The sequence below is a fragment of the Brassica napus genome, chromosome A6 (assembly GCF_020379485.1).
Source record: "Brassica napus cultivar Da-Ae chromosome A6, Da-Ae, whole genome shotgun sequence".
Taxonomy (NCBI): Eukaryota; Viridiplantae; Streptophyta; class Magnoliopsida; order Brassicales; family Brassicaceae; genus Brassica; species Brassica napus.
This window is the reverse complement of record NC_063439.1, coordinates 7,453,276-7,473,221: the sequence shown is the minus strand read 5'-3', so window position 1 is coordinate 7,473,221 and position 19,946 is coordinate 7,453,276. Positions and strand designations below refer to the sequence as shown.

The following is a 19,946-nucleotide window of genomic DNA, read 5'->3' as shown; positions in this document are numbered from 1 at the left end:
CTGATCATATTTATTTCAAAAACATTCTGCATACATTGGCCAAGATATTAAAGACTTTTATAAAAATGTTTCAAAAAGAAAAGTCCATTGTTAATACTAAATTCAAATACTAACCGAATACAACTATTGAAAAAACAGGGTAATAATTCATGTTGGGGTATTATTCAAGTAAGTTGGGCTTATAATTCATGTTGAAATATTTTCAATATTGTTCAGACCCACAACAGGTTAATAGTACCAACCGAAAAAGATAAGCTGTCTTTTTGACATTCCACAATTAGCTTCCTCAGAAAAAAAAATGTTCGTCTCTGGATCAAAATTTTCGGTAAACAGAGATCTGATGAAACTTGCTCCATCAACACAGATCGTTAAAGGTATATCTCCAATAATCCATTTTTTATAAATATATCATAGGCTCATGATCAAAACAGCTAGTTATGATCTAAAATCAAATTTTCTTTTTCTGATCTACTTTGCATCTCTAATATGATGAATGATCTGCTTCATCCCAGGTTGATTCTGTCAGTGTCGTCTATGTCTGAAGAAGATCAGAAAAGTCATATCTCAAGACAAAAAAAAATATCTGGAGCTAAAGGATACAGAAAGATCGATCTCTTCAGGTCAATTTACTTTCAAATAAGTTTGTTCAGACAGTCTACTTAAACAATAAAAAAATCAAAATCTGAAGTTTTTACTATTTTCAGAATATGTTTCATGTCACCCGATGAGTTATGCCGTTAAATGCTTGTGGATCAATGATCGGGAGAAAATTTCTTACTCAATACCTTCAACTTCTTGTTCTAAAGATAAGTCTTCAATTTTTCTCACATTTCTAAAGTTGTATGCTATAATATAATATCCGTTCATATTCAAATGTTGCGTTTTGATCTATGTTTGATTTTGCTGAATGGTTTGAAAATTTGTATCAATACATACTTGAGGACACAAGCTTTCGTATACATACTTGAGGACACAAGCTTTCGTACTTTAGTTGATTTATTATTTAATCAAAGTTTCGAGATTGAATATATTAGTGTTTGATAATTGGATGTTTGAATCTTTACTAAATTACAATATAATAATGTTGGTATCAATAGCAATTACCTTTTATTTGTTGATTAAAAGGAACCCTCTCAAAGCGTTATGTGAACTTCATGATTTGTTTGTTTTTACTCACTGTATTTTTGTCCGTTTATTTTAATGTTCCTATGATTGTATTGAATATTGATATCTACATTTAAGATCTCTGTCATGAACTATTATTGTTTAGTTTATTAGATTATGATAACCAGAAACGGTAAAAGGATCTCCAATCTTAAAATTTCTAATTGATATATCATTTGTTATTCAGTACATAGCTCTCATTTATTTTCAATATAGTTTGATTATTGTTCCATGAACTTTAATTCTCTGGTTTGTTTCAGGAGTAAATGAAAATGGTTACAATCTATACCAAACAAAGGTTCCTCTTATTATCAGGTAATTATTAGCTCTCATTTTGGTCGTAACTCTTTTCCAAGTTCACTAACTTGGAAGTTTTCAATAGTCTTGCATTCGCCAACAATGCATTGATCCCCCAAAGATTTCAAATTGTTATTTCTACAAGTAGCATGAACTTTGATACCCTCGAAGAAATTTTAAAGAATAACACATTATTCACGATTTAAGTAAAACTAATCATTACTCTTGAAAAATTTAAATTATAGCAGTATTACCTTTTTGTCTGCCAATATGATCTCTAAAGTCTCACCAAATTCGGCTTTGAATGGTTTGCAGATGTGTATGACTTTGGTTTGCAGACCAGTTTTTTCTTAGAAGACATTATATGAGAATTGTTTTGAAATCTGCGTGATTGATCCGAGGTTAATATGCTGTATATATAGGAAAAAAAGGCCGTGGGTTTAAGATATTCCAAATCAATACTGTTAAAGTATATAAGGCATGAGTTTATTAAAATCATTAATCTTGTTATGATTGGTTGTTATTTATATTTTGAAGATATGAAAATAAAAAATTTGACCTGGTAGTTATGCTTTGGTATATTCTTTATTGTTATCTAAGGAACCTCCGAAAATTTAGATCATTTTCTTAAAAAATTGGTGGTACAAACGATTTAGTATATTCGATATTGTTAGGTAGGCTCTTCCGGCAATCAAGTTTATTTGCCAAGTTTTGAGCTATGTTACGTGGAAACGGAAGCGGGTACGTGGAAGCGGAAGCGTAAGGAAGCGCAGAAGCGAGATTTTTTAAAATATTAGGAAGCGGGTACGTGTTGGAAGCGTATATCCATATATAAATATATATATATATATATATGCAAAAATTTTAAAAAATTAGGACTAAAAATTATATGATTTAAATTTGAAATAAAACATTTATTCATTTATAATAATTTTGAAATTATTTTATATTAAAACTGTAAAAATACACATAAATTATGTTTACAAAAAAAATATTATATTAATTATTTTTAATACTTCATAAATAATTGACACTATGTTTCAATATGTGCTATATCTTTAATAAAAAATCTCAATGCATAAAGATAATTTATAGTATTATTTTTGATATTTGTATATTTATAACTCAATATTCATTATTATTAATTTTTTTTATTTTATATAGATTAAAACTATGGTTTTATATTTTATTGATATACATTGTATTTTTTTTTAAAACGGAAGCGTGATTCCAAAACGGAATCATAAGCTTCCAACAGGTTTTTAAAGAGAATATTTTAGAAACGTTTTGGAAGCGAGATTCCGCAAGCTTCCACGAGGTTCCGATTCTGATTCCGGTTCCGAAGCGGGAAGCGGACGTCCGATGAAGCTTCCGTGCAACGTAGGTTTTGAGGTTTTGATTTAGTGGATTATATTTTTGGTATTTGATGTGGGAAAGTTTGGGATTTAAATAATTCGGTCAACTATATTTGAATAATGCAACATATAGGATTTATGGTGCAATCGTTTGTAAGCAAAACTTCTCTTTGGAAGTGACGACTGGTAAAAACAATGATATTAACAGATATGTACTGTTTTTATTTTGAAGTTTGCAGAATCCAATAAACGTTCAAGCTTGGTATTGCTGGAACATCATTCTCAATATACAAAGAGATGGTACATCTAATCTATAAAAAAAGGAAAATTAGTGTTGATGCAATTGAAGTTTGTTTAAAATGTAGATGTTACTTTGTTATTTAATGATACGTTATGTTTCATTAGGAAGACATTATGTTACTTTTAAAATAAAAGAATTACGTAGCTGTAATGTAGGTGTTTCTGTTTAAATAAAAAGAATTTCGAAAATACTGATTTTAATTAAAAGCATATGTTTAAATAAAGTTAGTGGCAGTATATTGTAAATACTTTAAAACTCTAAGGTGACCTCAAAAAAGGCCCTTCAGTTTTAATAGTATTGATAGTATAAATTAAATTAAAGAGAAAAGATGTAATTATGTATTTTGTTGGGCTATGCTTGCTTCATTTAGGAATTGGGCTTGGGTTGTTTTGGGCTTTTTCTCGTGAGGTTTTCCTTTGTTAACTTTTTATGGTCGACTATCTATCAGGTTTACAAAAAAACTTCACAGTTGAGTATGTTCTGGAACGAGCGAACTTAAATAGAGAATATATTAGTTCGTAAACCACCACACATGTTTTTTTTTTGTTTGTTATTGATATCATCTTTTATGAATGTTTGAGATGCTTATAGCAAAGTTATACGTACCATAAGAGTAAACTACTTATGATTTGTTTAAACAATAATTATCAACTTAATTCACTGTGTTTTTGTGTTAGATATTAAACATATCGCACACTAACCTCCAAAATATGTAAGGAGACTAGTTTGTATGTTTTGTCTTCTTAATAGAAATCCCTTTTGTCAAACAAAAAGAGTATGGAGAGCTTCGTCCTCTCGGTACTTAAGCTAATCGCCAATATAAGTTGTGTCAGTATTATTGCGACCATCCTTTTAATATTTCTAGCACCATCAACGATACATTGCTATTACCTATTAGTACTTGTTAATCTTCAGTTATGGAGTATTAATTTATTCTCAGTTTGTAGATCATGCGTTTACATGTTTTAAGACTGTTTCCTGCTACATACATTTATCTGTAACTATGTAGAAAGAGATATATACTAGAAAGCTACAATTCTAATAAGTCAGTGCAATTGTATTGTTACATAATATCGAGATTGTGATAAGTCGCGACTTCCCAAGGCATTAAGTAGTCAGAACACACTTGGTTTTAAATTAAACAAGTGTTTGTAATTTTAGAGGGACTCCTTACTTTTAACAAATTATAAACATGTGGTTGTAGATTCTTTAATTACTTTTTAGTGTGTTTTATAAGAACATGAGATTATCAGAATCAATTAATAAACGATAATGCGGTTACCTAACTTGACATCAAGCTCTTGTTTCCCATTTAATCCGAGCGGTCCATATCCATTACGATATGAAAGATATTTATTACGTAATTAGTTAACGAAAGTGATGGTAAGTGCGTTTGCGTTTCAATAATGGCGTCCCAGCAAAGCTAAAAATAATGATTTTGTTTGTTTCTTTTGTTAGCAAATCCTACTATATAAAAGAAACTAATTTAAAGGCCAAAGAGGAATGCCACATAGGCAAAAAAATTTCTCACCAATCATTTTGCCATGTCATCACGGCCCAACAGTCATTTTGCAGCAAGCAAAGGTTTGAGCCCATTCTTATTATTTTTCTTGAGGTCCAGTAGTCATCTTGCAGCTTCTTCCTCGCGAATCCTAGGCGCTTCTTCCGACATCAAGTTCTCGAAATCGATTGTCTATCTCCCTCCTCCGGAATAACGCCTGTATCAATGAAAAACCGAGCCCAACCTTCAATGCTCCTTAATCACCCTTCACCAGTGTTTTGAAACCCGACCTGGACCCGTGGTTGAACCGCTAAACCCGGTGACCCATAAAAAATCCGGTTTGGGTTTTGTGAAAAACCCAATATTTAGAAACTCGCAAAAACTCGCAAAAATCCACTAAAACCCGGAACCCGATACCGGTTGAACCACCACCGGTTGAACCAATAAATAACTTTTTTTAAAGTTTTTAGATTATGTTTTATATTCTAAGTTTCTAATTAAGAAGTTAGGTGCTGTAGAAAAAAGTTAGGTTTTTTTTTCAGTTTTATATTGTGATTTTTAGATTTTGATGAAGATTTCACTATGCCACTTAAAGAAAATGAAGTGAACGATGGTAGAGAAAACCAAAATTAGTTTATGTGATTTGGTGTTAGTTTATTTCCGTTATTGACAATTTATTACAATGATGTTTAACTTTTAGTTTATTTTGAATTTGAAGTTTAGTTTATTATTCACATTAGACATTTATATATTTTGATTTTTTCAGATGTCATAATTTTTACTTTGTTACATAAAATTTTAAATAGTCTAAATAATTTTTTGATATTTTGTATGTCAAATGAAAATAAAAATATAAAAACTAAAGTTAAGTGTTTTCTAAATATTTTTTAAACATAAAATATATACATATCTAAACTATTATTTTAGGTTTTAAAAAACATTTAGAAAATATTAAACTTTAGTTTTTATGTATTTATTTTCATAGATAATATATTATTATATAAAAAAATTAATTCATTTCCCTTCAATTTCTAACCATTTGTTTTGGAAATAATTAAATTACTTATTTGGCATTAAAGGCTGCCAAATGGTACCTATTTTGCTATCATACATACAGACATACCAATATGAAAATGTATATCTGAATATAAACGCTGCTAATCTAAACCAAAAACGTAATATTTTTCTAATAAATATTTATTAATACAATAACATTTTTATAAAGATACACGCATCATTACCCTTTTTTAATTAAACTTTGTTTTTTTTCTATTTTTGGTACAAATGTTAAGAAATACAAAACTATATTTCCTACGAAGGTCGAAGAAATCAAACATATCTTATTTTTATGGAGAAATTTGAAATGTTCTAATTCTTAATCCAATTATTTCTATATAAAACCAAATTCTAAATTTTGTGTTACAGCATTAAAGCAACTGTAGATTTGATTTTCCGCTACAAAGACACTTACGCTGAATACATTCTCTAATCAAAATGAAACTTTTTTTAAAATACAAATCAAAATGAAACTAATAAGTACATTCACATATAAATACGTCAATACTGCTATACAAAATAAATATAATTACAAATTATTATTAGTTGAATTTTAAACCACAAAAATGTAACTCCACCAAAAATACAATAATATGTTTTTTATAAATATAGATTTATCAATATGGTTAAGTTACAATAAATTACGATTACATGCTTTTATAATGGTTCGAGAATATACGTTTACAACCACATACTACATTACTACACTATTATACGGAGAAAATAGTTAAAAATATATAAATAATACACAATATAATATTACATTAATATATATAAATCACACGTGCACCCATCAATAATTGAGCATCAAAATAGAAAAGCAAAATTATGTTAGTCACAAACATCCATCTTATTATATATATATATAAGTTAAAAGCCAACTTAAAATTAACATGTATAATATTTAATATAAAAGAATTGACATGAAATATATAATAACTATTTTAAAAGTAATATAAAATCTTAAATAACAAAAAATGTTTTAGAGAATGTAACTTTTTTTTAAAAAAGTATTAATTTAAAGAATCATGTCTATTAAATTAATATAAAATAGTACACAAAAAAAAATTATTTATATAAAATTAAATTGATACCAGTGCAAACTTATTGGAAAGCTAACATCAAACAATTGAAAAAACAAATTATAATCGAATCTAAACAACACTCAAAATTATTTCAATAAAATAATGAATGTATTTATGTTGTACCATGACAAACTCTAAAATAGTTTGTATTATAGATTGTTTCCTTGATTTCAATTTTTCTTACAACAAATTTCATTTTCAAAATTTACAGACCAATAATCCGCGCGTAGCGCGGACAAGAACCTAGTAAAAATAAAGAAAAACGACGAGGATCAGAGAGGAAGGAGAAGAAGCAGAGGGGGTCCATTAATAACATTGAAGCAGTTTCTCGAATGGCGTTTTCTCCAATAACTCCACTTTAGAAACAGAGACATAAAAGAGACAGCTTTGAAACAGAGATGGATTCAAAGGTAAAAACTTTTCCTTAGACAGACAAAAAAAAAAAAGAGAGAGAGAGATGAGTTGTAGGAGATTGCTGAAGTCGATACAAGCCTTGGCTGCTCATAGCTTACTCTTCTCTTTCACGCTCTTGCTCGTTCTTAAGCTCGATCACACCCTCTCCTCATGGTGGTTAGTCTCTATCTCTTTGAGTCTCTCAGTTGTCTGAAAATTGAAATTGGGTGCATGAATTATTTTCTTTTTGTTGGGTATCTGATTGGTTCGATTTCGATTCTCATTTTCAAGAATCCTGTTTTGATATTTTAAGCTAGAGATCGTCTATCTCGAATAGAAATAAGGTTTTTTTTGTTTGTGGTTCACTCTAAGGGAAAGTTTCGGTTTTTTTTTTGGGTTCACATGTGTAGCAGTTTCTTTGAGAGGTTTGAAAACAGTTTCAGATTCCTTGTCTTTATTCGCCCTTAGAGTAAATAAAACAAAAAAAAAACAAAAGAAGCAATCACATCAAATAATTTATACTGAATAATAAAGTCATTGTAGTTTTTGGAAACTCACGTATGTACACACCCTTTAGAGGTATGCGTTTGCTAATGACTCACTGAGTTTATCTCAAGAGACCATTTCCTTATTTGTTACAAAACTTGATTAATAAGTTTCTGTGGATTATGTAGGATGGTGTTTTTCCCATTGTGGGCCTTTCATGCGGTTGTTGCAAGAGGAAGGTTCTCCCTTCCTGCTCCTGTTGCTCCTCGTAACCGTCATGTATATCCTTCTTACCTCTTTCAGCAAACTATTACTCAAATACTCTTTTGTGTCTACATTTCCAGTATGTTTATGATTCCTTTTGGTGTACAGTGGGCTCCATGCCATGCTGTTGTCGCCACACCCTTGCTTGTAGCGTTCGAGTTACTCCTCTGTATATACCTCGAGAGTTCTTATGGTAAATAACCTCTCCTTTCAAATGCCAAAATGATATCTCTGATTCTCATATTTTGGTCTTGCTACCGTTTGAATTTGGAGAATGCAGATTATGTTGGAGGACATTATAAAAGTAGTAAGGATAAAATTTTTCATTTTTCTCCCATTTGATCGGATTAAGACCTATTATATCTTAAATGCAGCTAGCTGGCCACCAGCTGTGAGTTTGAAGATTGCATCCCTACCGCTGCTGGCGTTTGAAGTAACGATACTGATAGACAATCTGAGGTATTGAAACGTAATATGTTTGATACTTTGATTACTTAACTTCAACAAATTCTCAACCAAAGATAAACACATATCAAACTGAATCGATATAAAAGTTATTAATTGCTGCTAGCTTCATCTTCAGAATGTGTCGAGCATTGATGCCAGGTGACGACGACAGCATAAATGATGAAGCAATATGGGAGGCACTTCCTGTAAGTCACTCCACATGTGTTACGTAAATACTTTAAGGCTTCATCGTATTGTTAATGGAGATAGGTTTCAGCTGCTTTAGGCTTGTTGCTCTTTTAATATGCAATTTGTTTTAGTGTTTAGGTAAAGATCTATCTGTTACATATGAATGGCAAACGGTCTCTAATTTTCCAATAACACAAGTACACAACCTATTAGTACTGAGATTATCAATTCAATGAAGTGAGAACGAAGAATCTTATGATCACTGGTCAGGACTAAAAAAAAAAACATTTAAGATGATTTTTGCCTTGTTGCCTGCACTGCAGCATTTCTGGGTTGCTATTTCCATGGTGTTCACATTGGCTGCTACGTTCTTTGCCCTCCTAAAGCTTACTGGTAATATTGTGTTTCTTGAATATTTGCCTAGATAGTTTTCTTACTTGGTCTCTTTCTACTGGAATCCTTATCTTCCCAAGATGATGTTATTGATGGAGTTACTGCTTCATTCCTTTCTTATTATCAGTCCCTCGTTGTTTATTTGCGATACACAGGTGATGTAGCTGCTCTCAGCTGGTGGGACTTATTTATAAATGTTGGGTATGCATTGTCTTTCTTTGTTTAAGACGTAGTTATCATTTTTTGTTGTTGGTGTAAATGATCTTGTAGGAATAATATGTGTGAAAATGTATTTTGCCTGCAGAATTGCCGAGTGCTTTGCTTTTCTCGTTTGTACAAAATGGTCCAACCCAGTGATCCATAGAAGCTCACGCCCTCGTGAAACGGGGTCATCTTCTACCCCAATTAGATATCTTGACTGGAACAGTGGGCTCGTAGTTACTCCGGAGGAGGATAGTCACCAAGATAGATACTGTGGTCTACAAGATATTGGTGGTCACTTGTTAAAAATCCCCGTCATTGTATTTCAAGTTGTTCTTTGCATGCATTTAGAGGTAACCACCACATGTCTCTCTATACTTACCATATTGTCTTTGGACATTATCAAAAAACATTCTGATGGTTTGGACTTTCAGGGGACTCCTGAAATAGCTAAGGATATATCTATCCCAGTCCTGTTTTCTCCGATGTTCCTGTTGCAAGGCCTTGGTGTTCTCTTTGCTACATCCAAACTAGTAGAGAAGATTGTCGTCTTACTACGAGGGGAGGCTGGTACAGGATTGTATTTTAGAGTTTCATCAAGGGCACATGATTGCTTGGGTTTCTTGCACCATGGTTCCAGGTGACAGACACGTTTGTCTATTTCCTCAAAAGGGTTATAACTAGCAAAATTCAAACGATGATCTTATTTGCTCAGGCTATTAGGTTGGTGGTCGATTGATGAAGGAAGCATGGAGGAACAAGCACGACTTTACATTGATGGAGAATCTGGGTTAGTTAGTATAATCCAACTTTCTATATAGTCTACCAATTACTGGACCCGGTGAATATACATGATAATATGCTTGTGCAGCTACAATACATTCAGTGGTCACCCGCCTGAGATAGTCAAGAAAATGCCAAAGGAAGATCTTGCTGAAGAGGTAACTTTCCTTGTCGAGTATTTTGTCTTCTAGTTGCAATACTACTTAACTGTTGATTACATTCGATCTATACTGATGCCCTGTAGGTGTGGAGACTTCAAGCCGCTCTTGGTGAACAAACCGAGATCACAAAATTTAGCCAGCAAGAATATGAAAGACTGCAAAATGTAAAATTTTTCCTTCCTCCACACGCTTGTGTATCCATTGTTTCCTCTATTGGTATTTTTTTCCTCTTTGGCTTAAACCTGTTCCAAATATGTCTTTACTCCAGGAGAAAGTGCTGTGTAGGGTTTGCTTTGAAAAAGAAATCAGTTTGGTACTGCTTCCATGTAGACACCGTGTTCTCTGCAGGTATGATAAGTTGGTAACTAATCCAATATTATACTTGCACAAGTTTGATTTATCACTTGATAATCTACATAGCTGACTCAGCTCTCATGTTCATGTATTGTTTATGTGCCATTTTTGTTGTTTCAGAATCTGTTCAGATAAGTGTACAAAGTGTCCGATATGTCGTGTAGCTATTGAAGAACGACTTCCTGTATACGACGTTTGAATGTATCCAACTTTGGCCCATGCTCGAGATTAGGATTTGAGGTTGATGCTCCAAACACTCCTTCCTTTTCTTACCATACTTTTGATTTGTTTTTGCTGAATCTTTTTTTATTTGTCTGGATCAGCATTAGTACAAAATGTATAGGTGCATAAATGTCATTTGTAGAAAACCCCATACATACAATCTCTTACGTACTTTAGCAATAACATGCCAAGTTTGTATAAATATCTCTCTCAATTTTTGTATTATATATTTCATTTGGGTGAAATAACTTCAGTTCATCAAGTTCTGCTATGAGTCCGCGACTTGTTACGTCCATTGCCTTTCATCCACCACTAGATAGTTTTTTAATAGATAGCGCTTAAAAACTAAAATGTTGTTGATGTCTAACACGCAATGAAGATAAGGTGAAAAGTAGCAAGAACAACAATGATAAACCATGAAACTAACACACTAGCTTAGTTTTCAAGTTTTGTCTTCTTAAAGTTCAACAGATTCAGAAGTTGTTTTAAGGGCACTTTCTCTGAATGTACGAAGCGCCATGTTCCTCGTACCTTCATGTGTCACCAGAGAAATTAAAAATCAGTTTCTAGTTTGCGAGTCTGTGATCAGTGGGACGAAGCAAAACAGGAGGGAGGGACTTACTCAGATTTGGAGAACCACATCTGTTGGAATGAGCCCAGTGATGCCAATATACTCCCTCCTATCCATACACTGCACATATTTAACATCACATTTTCAAGGTTTATCAGATCCAAAATTTTAATGGTCATAAAATTGCAGGAGATTGAGTTCACAGTAAGGATCAAGCAATGATCTGGTAACACTCATAAAATGCAGAGGAAGAAGTGAAACTATATATCCAACCTGAATCTTCTTTCTGTTGTGTTACCGCTCGCCAGCACTTTAACTCGAGCCGAGTGAGGAGATTCCTGAAACGAACGAAAGAGAGCAGACGATGAACCATTTTCGAAATCAAGGAATGTTAACAAGCGAGCACAAAAGAGAGAGGGAGAACACAATACTTCTATCAAGTCCTTTTCGAGGCGTTCTTTCAATTGTTGCATCGATGATGTGCCACCAGCAAGCTGCCATAACACAAAGAAGAAAAGTACTGAATATCATCGAAGAAAGCTAAAGGGACTTAAGAGTTGATATTGATTGTTATGTTACCAGTATGCTACTATACAACTCTCTCCGGATATCCACATCACATTTGTTGATGCTCTCCATGACCTGTACAATTTAATAAAATGGAGAGCGGAGTTAGAGACAGTAAAGAAGCGAAAGCTGTAATGACTAGAGAGTAGAGACTGTGCATATATACCATGTGTGGCAACCCACGAATAGTAGGAATCATGTCTCCATACTTCTCCATCCCAGGAATTGTCTGCCAGATTCCAGTAAACACAGAGAGTCACTTTATAATATCTTTGAATAGCAATTTGAGGCTCGAAAGAGCTCAAGAGAAGACAAAATACGTAGTTTAAACGGTGCTGGGTTTTGGTACCTGAACTATTGACGGGTTGAACATCACATCAGGAATCTTGAACCTATCAGCACCGATCTCGAGCGTCCTGCAGTAGACACGCTTAATAAAATATTGAAAGACTAACAAATCAATGATTAAGCATTCTATCTTCATCAAAGCTTGCCCTTTGATAGATCTAACTTAATTCTTAATTATTACATTAGATTCAGATTCCATGCAGGTTTCCAAAAGCAAAGTCTGACTCTTCAAAACTTTTATTCCAATGGTTTAACGACTCAGATCCAGCTCAGGACTTTATTTCAGATTAAACAAGGTTCACAATAGCGCTAAGTTCTCTCTAGCAAACAACCACGAATCTTAACTTATACATGGAAAGAAACAGCAACTGCAGCATATAAAAAAACCACAATAAGCATATAAACTGGAGCTTACTGGCCATCAGGAAGCTCATATGACGTAGTTGGGATGTTTGCATACGATTTGTCTGCAGGTAAAATCATCACATCAGGTAATCTATGGCTACAAGATCATTGAACATTTAAGGATAAAAAAAGTACTTAACCATTCAACTCTTAAACAATTCTAAACTTTGAAGAAAAACAAATTTACCAAGAAAGACATAACATAACATACCGTCATAAGGAGTATCAGGAACACGACAAATAGAATCCTTGATATCACCCACTATCATCCTCTGTTTAATAAAAACCCACTAAGTTAAAATACAACAAAAAAATTCAAACGAGGTGTCATTATCAATTACGGACCTGACAGAAGAGCTTGTAGCTTTCCGTGGTGTCAGGAACACCTACATCCTCAACCTGCAAGGATCCGAGGGGATGGAAATAAGACAATATTACACTCCAACGATAAGAAAAAAAAAACTCTAAGGAATTTGCTAGTGTCAACTATCCTAACTGAAAATGAGTCGAACCCTACAGTTGCTTTGTCATTGCCAACTAAAAATATCAATTATACTATGTCAAGAGCACAAAATCAATGTTCAAATCCTTCTCTCTCGTTTTCCCTCTCAATGAATAAATAATACTCAAATAGTAGCTTCATCCACTGATCCACATACGAACCTGGAATTCCCCTGGTCGTACTTCCTTTCTCTTGAAAGAGTATCTAGGCCTTATCTGCAAAAGAAATGACCAGCAAAACTCAGGTAAAATGGCTCAAAAGTTATAGAACAGTGTAAAAATAGTTTTAACTTACTTTGATTCCTTTACTCTCCAAGCTTTTCAGTAAGCAGTCAGTGAGAAACTCCCCTCCAATTGGAGCTGATACAACCGCCTGCGAATAAAAGCATGGTCAACAATCAGAAAATAAGAAAGCAGTATACAAACTACATCAATGCTGTAAAGTAAAACTAGTCATTATGCACATGGATGCGAATTTATATTAGCTACAGATACCACTTTGGAAACCAAATGATAAAATATGGAAAATTCGCACTTGCAGTAGAAAATTAAAACCAAAGGAAACGGCATCACAAAGCGTGGAATCTTGACAAACCTTTTGAAGGACATAACCCTCATGCACCGGTGATATGGTTGTGGATCCTCCACCGCTGGAACACATCAAACAGAAACAAGGTAAACTTTCACAGCAGATACGACAGAAGTGGAAGCTTCCACATACTATAGAAAAGTTTAATAATTTTGAGAGTACAGGTGTCTTACCAGTCCACGACCAATGAAGTAGCACGCCCAGTAGCAAAAGACGTGAGAACCTAGCACCCAAAACGCCAAAAGCCATGTAGATAATTAGAGATCTGGTTTCACAAGAGGGAAACATAAGGTAGAGGTAATGTACAGGATTCTTAGCCATAAACAAAGCTGGAACTTTGTATTTTTCAAACATTAGCTCTGCCGCCCTGTTAAATAAAATGATTTGAGAAAATCAGTAACACGCATCAAGATAAATCAATATAAAAAAAGGAATATCTATAAAGCAGATAAATCAGACTTCTCTCTCTGCTGCTGGGTGTTTAAAGGAGGCTCAGCTAGCAGCATGGGATGCTCCTTAGGATCAATCATCAGACAACCCCTTCAGATCATAAACAATATTTTAAAGATAACATCAAACAACAACTAAGAGAAAACTAAACGCTCAACACCGTTACCTGAACGCATGTTCCCAAATGTTGTCCACCAAATCCCAATCAGAAACTATGCCATCTTTAATGGGTGACAATATCTGTTGACAGAGAATACAACTCATAGTTCACTAACCACTTCACAATTTGTAAACATCAATCAAAAGAGGGGAAAAGCAAATAACCTCCATATGATCCCGGCGGTAATTCAAGGCCTGAGATCCCACATACAGCTTACGTTTCCCCTTTTCTTTGTCAGACTCGTTGGTCTTCGAATCCTCTGAGTTCGAATTGTTCTTCGCAGAATCAGCATCCACATCCATCGCCTCACTTCCATCTACTGCCCCAACAACCTTATGAACACATGAGAAAAAACCCTAAGTTTTAATTCATATCCCAAATCGACCGTAAGAGACATGAAGCTCATAGAAGCTCGAAAAATGCTAGAATCAAGACGACAAGAAGCGCTAGAAATCGAAAAAGGAGGGAGCTTTACGGAAGGGAAGACGGCCTTGGGAGCATCTTCGCCGGCGTAACCAGCCTTGCAAGTGTGAGAGCCCAAGTCAACCACTATAGCTGACACTTCATCTGTGGAACAAACCCACCACGGAAAGATTCAAACTTGGGGAAAGAGACGAACGATAAAGCAATTTTTAGGGTTCGGAAAGAAGAAACTCACCTCCGCCGTACATGGCTGCCGGAGAGCTCGTCGGAGGGTTTATACACGGGCGGGGTTCTCTGCAATCTCGGGCTCAATTTTTTGTCGAGACTAGAGAAAGTGGAACAGAGTTGAATCCGCTCACTGAAGAACCTTTACATATAAATTAAATATTTTTTTTTTTAACAACTCAGATAAACTGAATATTACAAAGGGAAATTGCATGGTATAACACCAAAAAAAGCACAATTTTGATTTATTTTTCTTGGACAAAGGTTGCACTTTTAGATGAGATAATTTATTATTTAAATTTTATTATAATCAAAAGCAAATTATGTCAAAGCTAATAAATTTGTTTTTTTCTTCTGATATAGTACAATTTGCTCAAAGGGAATATGAATTGATTTTCTAAGAATGAATAAGGCTGGAAACTCTGCAGGTCTTTCATATGTGATGGACCAATCTTTTTTTTTTTATTGCACTTTTGTTGGACCAATCTTTCTCTTCCTCTTTTTTCAACTGAGTTGTTGCATAGATTTTTGAGTGTTGACAAAGGTTGCACTTTTGTTGAACCCTTCAAGCAACATGATCCTTATAGCCTCTAACCCTGTTTGAAATGTATAATCCAACTGCAAAGACCAGAAACAATCTTACTTCCTTTTATCTTATCTAAAACGTTGCGGTAAGTGTTGGGATTAGTCTATACCTCTTCCTGTTCTTGTTTATTAAACTGGCGAAGAACATAATTGGCTGTATCCATCTTCCCTGGAGGCCGTCCAATCCCTGAAACATAAAACATAAACCGATTTGCAAAACCATAAGAAGAGAACAGAGACATTGGCTATATCTTGAAGTGAAGGAAGATGAAAAACTTTACCTATTCTTAGACGAGGGAAATCACGGCTCCCTTTTAGCCGATCTATAATGCTTCTCATCCTGCAAGTAAATGACCACAACAGTTTCATCAATGTTCTCTTCCTCTTAAAATTTGAGATATATTTATATTCTCTATGATTTTTGATAAGTGAAAACAGTCAAAACTATCCATCCACATTGCTTCTTCAGACAATAATACTTAAGCCTAGTAAAAACATCCTTTAGCATAGAGAAAAAGGTCTTGTACCCATTGTGCCCCCCGTGACCACCTTTTGGCAATAAACGCAGTTTACCAAATGGCAAGTCTAAATCATCGTAAATCTGTACAAGACACAGAGAAAGTTATTTCAGAGCACAGATGCACTCTAAATCCAGTTGTAAAGAGTGAGAGAGAAGATAATGTATACCACAAGTACTTGCTTTAGCGGGATCTTGTAAAAGGAAACAATTTGTCCAACCTTCAAACAATTGCAGCAATCATAATAAAAAAATAATTAAATTACAAGAGATGATAAATAGAAACATAAGTTCATGCCAATGAGCTTCACTTACAGACTCACCACTGGCGTTCATGAAAGTTTGAGGTTTCGCCAGCATAATCGGTATGTTTCCAATAACGCCTATGATAGACAAAAACCAATAACCAAAGTTAGAAACAATCCAAACACAGAGGAAAGTCTGTTTCAATCACTCTGCTAAAACAATTGCAGAAGTGTATAACTAGGAAGCTAATAGTTATGAACTATCAAATAGGATTCTGAAAATACAGTTAACTACTTAACCATGGTTTCAATTCAATTCATCAACAAAAATTCACTTTGACAAAAGAAAAGATGATAACTTCACAATGGAGGATGAACGAGAGAACCTTTGCCAAACAAGGCCTTGAAGTTAACGGTGTTCATAGATATCCCTTCTGCTTCAGCCAAAGCGTCCACCATCTCAAACCCAACCTGCAATAAACACAAAAAACGTTAGCAAGCCCCAAAAGGAGAACATAAAGGGAAGATGCAGCTTAGGGAAAGATAGATATATACGTTGTGGCGAGTGCCCTGATACTTTTTCCCAGGATTCCCCAAACCGACTATGAGCCATGGGAGCTGCGGCGGCGGAGACTTTGGCTTCGGAGAAGGTAACTGAACCTGAGGTAACTCCAAATCCGACTGAGAGGAAAACGAATTCGATAGAGACGAAAACAATTGAGAAGATGACGAAGACTGAGACATGAAGCCTCCACTACCCCTTATTCCTCTTGTCAGCTTCCGACAAGGAGTTGTAAAAAACGAGGAAGACAATGCGGGAGGTGATCGGAAGCAACGGTGGCCAGAAGGGAGGCCCAGATTCGCGATTTTAGAGGGAAAGACGGCAGCTTTCATTGTGCTGTGAATTAGGGTTTAGTTCATCTCTCCGACAGGATTGGATTGGTTTCGTTCTCTTGGTGTCAAGTGTCAAACTAAAGATAAACTGAAAAAAAGTACAGAAAAAGTCGCGGGGCTAAAACATAAAAAAATCCAAAAAATGCGCCGTTGCCGGGGATCGAACCCGGGTCACCCGCGTGACAGGCGGGAATACTTACCACTATACTACAACGACTCAGTTGTTTATAATTCCAAGAAGTATAATTTTATTTAAACAAAACAAACGGCAAGCCATTATTCGTTTACACACACACACTCATCAGGCAGCCTCTTTGAAATTCGCAATCTCACACAACTCATCGTAAGCATTCACCAGATTCTCCAGCCTCGCGACGAACTCAATCAACAACGAAGCGAACGTAGCTAGAGACAGAGCACTCGCGCTCCTGTACATCTTCGCCGCCTCATCATCATCTCCCGGCGTAATCAACAAACTTCCCGGCGTCAGCGAGATCCGACTAGGCCACGACGACTGTTTCTGCATCGCCGTCCTCGATTGCTGGCTCTGGATCGTCGCGGGAATCGGATTCTTCGAAGTGGTCGTCACAACGTCCCAGTTCTTAGGCGGACGAATCGTGGCTTCGCTCTGTGACTTATGCGCCAGGATCCGACTCACATCCTCGTCGAGATTCGATATTTTGAGATCGTCGGTAAGATCTTTCGATCGATTCCCGATCTCCCAGGTCTCGGCGTTGACGAGAAGGTACGACTTCTTGTCGATTTTGCTTTGGAGTTCTTCAGCTGCTTGGTGAATCTCGTGGAGGATGTCTTCTATAGGGTTTAGTCTCTCCATCGTCTTTAGCTTTTCTCCGATGAATCTTAGTACTTTAGCTCCTTCCACGCCGACTCTTTGTAGCTCGTTACGAAACACGCTTCGTTTATCCTCTGCAGCCTGCGTTACAATGCGTACTCTTAGGTCTGTGGTTTTTAAGTAGGGAATTGAAGCTAATGTACCTGAATCTCTGAGAGAATGCATCCGTGTAGTGCCATGACCATGAATGCACAGTGCCTCAATGCGCCACCTACTTTCACGTACGCCTTCCATGGATATCTGAAGGATCTGTATGGACCGTGTGGTGGCTCCCATGAAGCAAACCCCATCTTCACAAAGAAGAGGTTAGATGTGAGGTTCTGAAGTAAGTTATGTGTTTGATTAGTGAAGAGAATCCTACCAGAGTGTCTTCTTGGCTTGTTGATTGAACGGCTGATCTGTAACCACTGTACACTGGATCGTCCGTGACAGCTTCATAGACCAGCATCTTCGATGGGATCGTATCGTATGCTACGCAGTTGAGATATGCATTCACACATCCTGCATTAAGGAATTGGCTTTGACAGAGATTTAGACTAAGCTTTTTTCAACTAGAGTCAGAGAGGGAGAGAGAGAGAGAGAGAGTAATGAACCTTCCAAAGAAGTAGCGACATTCACAAAGTTCTTTGCGATCAAGTTGTGGAGATCATCCCCTGCCCATATGGGGTAAATGCAAGTGTTGACAAGGAGGCCAATGCCGCCACCAAGTGCTATCATAAGGAACCTTGAGACAGCCGTTTCCATGAATTCTCCTGTTCTGTATCCCGACACTATTACGTAGCAATAGGTCAGTAAGAACACCCGGAATCCGTACTCATACGGCTTCATCGTTGGATATAGTTTTGCATAAGTCCCAAAAAAGGCTGATACAAGAGCAGGCACACGACTATTGTTAGAAATCAGAATGAGTTTCAACGGTGTGGAAGGTTTCTGGTAGATCAGATGATCCATGTATATACCTACTACGAAGATGCTAACAGAGTTGAAAACCTCTGCCCACTTTCCAGTCAATGCGGATATCTCAGCCATGCCAAGCGCCAATGCTCCTGCGGATAACGTTCCTAGTCCCCGGTTACAGCCTTTGCTAAATGTGGCTCCTACACCAAGAAGAAATGGTTTTCTTATCAGGTATTGAATTTGTTAGAATGTTGTTAACTCTATTGCATTTACCTATGCTGAACTCGAAGACAACAACTATTGTCAGAATTGCCCAGAGATAGTGGTTGCTCAGCTCTGATCCTGGGAGCTTAAAGAAGACGAGAATGGAGACGAGTGTCAGAGCCAAACCCATCTTAGCTGAGAATATAATCTTCCTCGGGTCAGATGTTCCCATCTCCCAAGCCGTAACCAAAACATCCTGTGATTTCGTCACGAACCCAGTGATCTTGTCGGAGAAGTACCTGCAAACACCACCCGCGTCATTTCAAGTCAAACCATTCTCAACTTTTGTTACACGACTCAGATTTTGGTTCCAAGAGGCATCAGATTCGATAAAAGGGGTTCCACAAAATTTGGTCAACATAGTTTCTGGAGAGAAAGAGAGATTGTATGTAGATGATATATAACCTGTAGGAGCAGCAACGGACGGGAGTTTTGTCCTCACCGGGATAGAAAGAGTCTCTGGTCGGATGTGGGAGAAGCCTATCCCTTATGCTTTGTCTAAACGAACCATCGAACATACTACTTCGCCTGAAAGATACGTCAAACATGCTGCCCCTCCTGAAAGATTCCAGCTTTGGTGCCGCCATTTCTGGTTCGTGATTCTGATGATCTCTCAAGAGAGGAACAGGGACGGGAGGTTTGGGAAGAAGAGGTTCTATTTCTTGTGCATTGTGGTTTTAAAGACGCCTAACACATGATTTGTATCATTACACGATGATGGCATCATGAATAAAAACCCCAGATTCCAAAAGTGGAACTTTCCGATATTTGTAAAGAAATGGTTTGCAAATCTTGTATAG

At 35.7% G+C, this 19,946-nt stretch overlaps 4 protein-coding genes, 1 long non-coding RNA gene and 1 other non-coding gene across 14 annotated transcripts; 2 read left to right on the top strand and 4 right to left on the bottom strand.

Moving 5' to 3' along the window:
- Positions 1-188: 188 nt before the first annotated feature.
- Positions 189-3,301, top strand: LOC125610245. 8 transcript variants are annotated; one of them, XR_007340266.1, is made up of 6 exons: positions 189-374; positions 513-620; positions 705-1,479; positions 2,136-2,265; positions 2,685-2,841; positions 3,049-3,301. It is a non-coding gene; the product is annotated as an uncharacterized LOC125610245 (long non-coding RNA). The 8 variants fall into 8 exon arrangements; XR_007340269.1 differs by lacking the exon at positions 2,685-2,841 and having other exon boundaries at positions 2,140-2,265; positions 3,049-3,267; XR_007340265.1 differs by lacking the exon at positions 2,685-2,841 and having other exon boundaries at positions 2,136-2,169; positions 2,846-3,267.
- A 3,680-nt stretch (positions 3,302-6,981) lies between these two features.
- LOC106346905 lies at positions 6,982-10,914 on the top strand. Its single transcript, XM_048782437.1, has 14 exons — positions 6,982-7,329; positions 7,827-7,917; positions 8,011-8,095; positions 8,277-8,361; positions 8,486-8,555; positions 8,862-8,931; positions 9,087-9,132; positions 9,236-9,485; positions 9,567-9,772; positions 9,848-9,922; positions 10,004-10,073; positions 10,160-10,240; positions 10,345-10,424; positions 10,551-10,914. Exons 1-14 carry the CDS (start codon positions 7,217-7,219, stop codon positions 10,627-10,629), a joined length of 1,401 nt encoding a protein of 466 aa, XP_048638394.1. The 5' UTR covers positions 6,982-7,216; the 3' UTR covers positions 10,630-10,914.
- A 38-nt stretch (positions 10,915-10,952) lies between these two features.
- Positions 10,953-15,090, bottom strand: LOC106346906 (actin-related protein 4-like). Of its 2 annotated transcripts, XM_013786369.3 has the most exons (20): positions 14,902-15,088; positions 14,719-14,810; positions 14,408-14,575; positions 14,250-14,323; positions 14,093-14,173; positions 13,940-14,000; positions 13,807-13,856; positions 13,640-13,694; positions 13,340-13,417; positions 13,207-13,260; positions 12,889-12,942; positions 12,755-12,815; positions 12,554-12,605; positions 12,140-12,206; positions 11,957-12,019; positions 11,803-11,865; positions 11,655-11,717; positions 11,497-11,561; positions 11,275-11,343; positions 10,953-11,183 (listed from the first exon to the last, which is right to left on the bottom strand). In XM_013786369.3, exons 1-20 carry the CDS (start codon positions 14,912-14,914, stop codon positions 11,138-11,140), a joined length of 1,329 nt encoding a protein of 442 aa, XP_013641823.2. In that variant the 5' UTR covers positions 14,915-15,088; the 3' UTR covers positions 10,953-11,137. The 2 variants fall into 2 exon arrangements, with proteins under 2 accessions (XP_013641823.2, XP_048638393.1); XM_048782436.1 differs by having other exon boundaries at positions 11,497-11,717; positions 14,902-15,090.
- A 79-nt stretch (positions 15,091-15,169) lies between these two features.
- On the bottom strand, positions 15,170-17,229 carry LOC106351433 (peptidyl-tRNA hydrolase, chloroplastic-like). The gene is made up of 8 exons (XM_013791234.3): positions 16,794-17,229; positions 16,625-16,709; positions 16,309-16,376; positions 16,164-16,214; positions 16,004-16,077; positions 15,758-15,816; positions 15,587-15,663; positions 15,170-15,509 (listed from the first exon to the last, which is right to left on the bottom strand). The coding sequence occupies exons 1-8, from the start codon at positions 17,130-17,132 to the stop codon at positions 15,396-15,398; spliced, it is 867 nt and encodes a 288-aa protein (XP_013646688.2). The 5' UTR covers positions 17,133-17,229; the 3' UTR covers positions 15,170-15,395.
- An 8-nt stretch (positions 17,230-17,237) lies between these two features.
- LOC106349901 (putative aluminum-activated malate transporter 3) lies at positions 17,238-19,733 on the bottom strand. Its single transcript, XM_013789861.3, has 7 exons — positions 19,552-19,733; positions 19,156-19,385; positions 18,945-19,082; positions 18,579-18,848; positions 18,347-18,486; positions 18,129-18,275; positions 17,238-18,066 (listed from the first exon to the last, which is right to left on the bottom strand). The coding sequence occupies exons 1-7, from the start codon at positions 19,731-19,733 to the stop codon at positions 17,434-17,436; spliced, it is 1,740 nt and encodes a 579-aa protein (XP_013645315.2). The 3' UTR covers positions 17,238-17,433.
- Positions 17,278-17,349, bottom strand: TRNAD-GUC. The gene has a single exon. It is a non-coding gene; the product is annotated as a tRNA-Asp (tRNA).
- Positions 19,734-19,946: the final 213 nt, after the last annotated feature.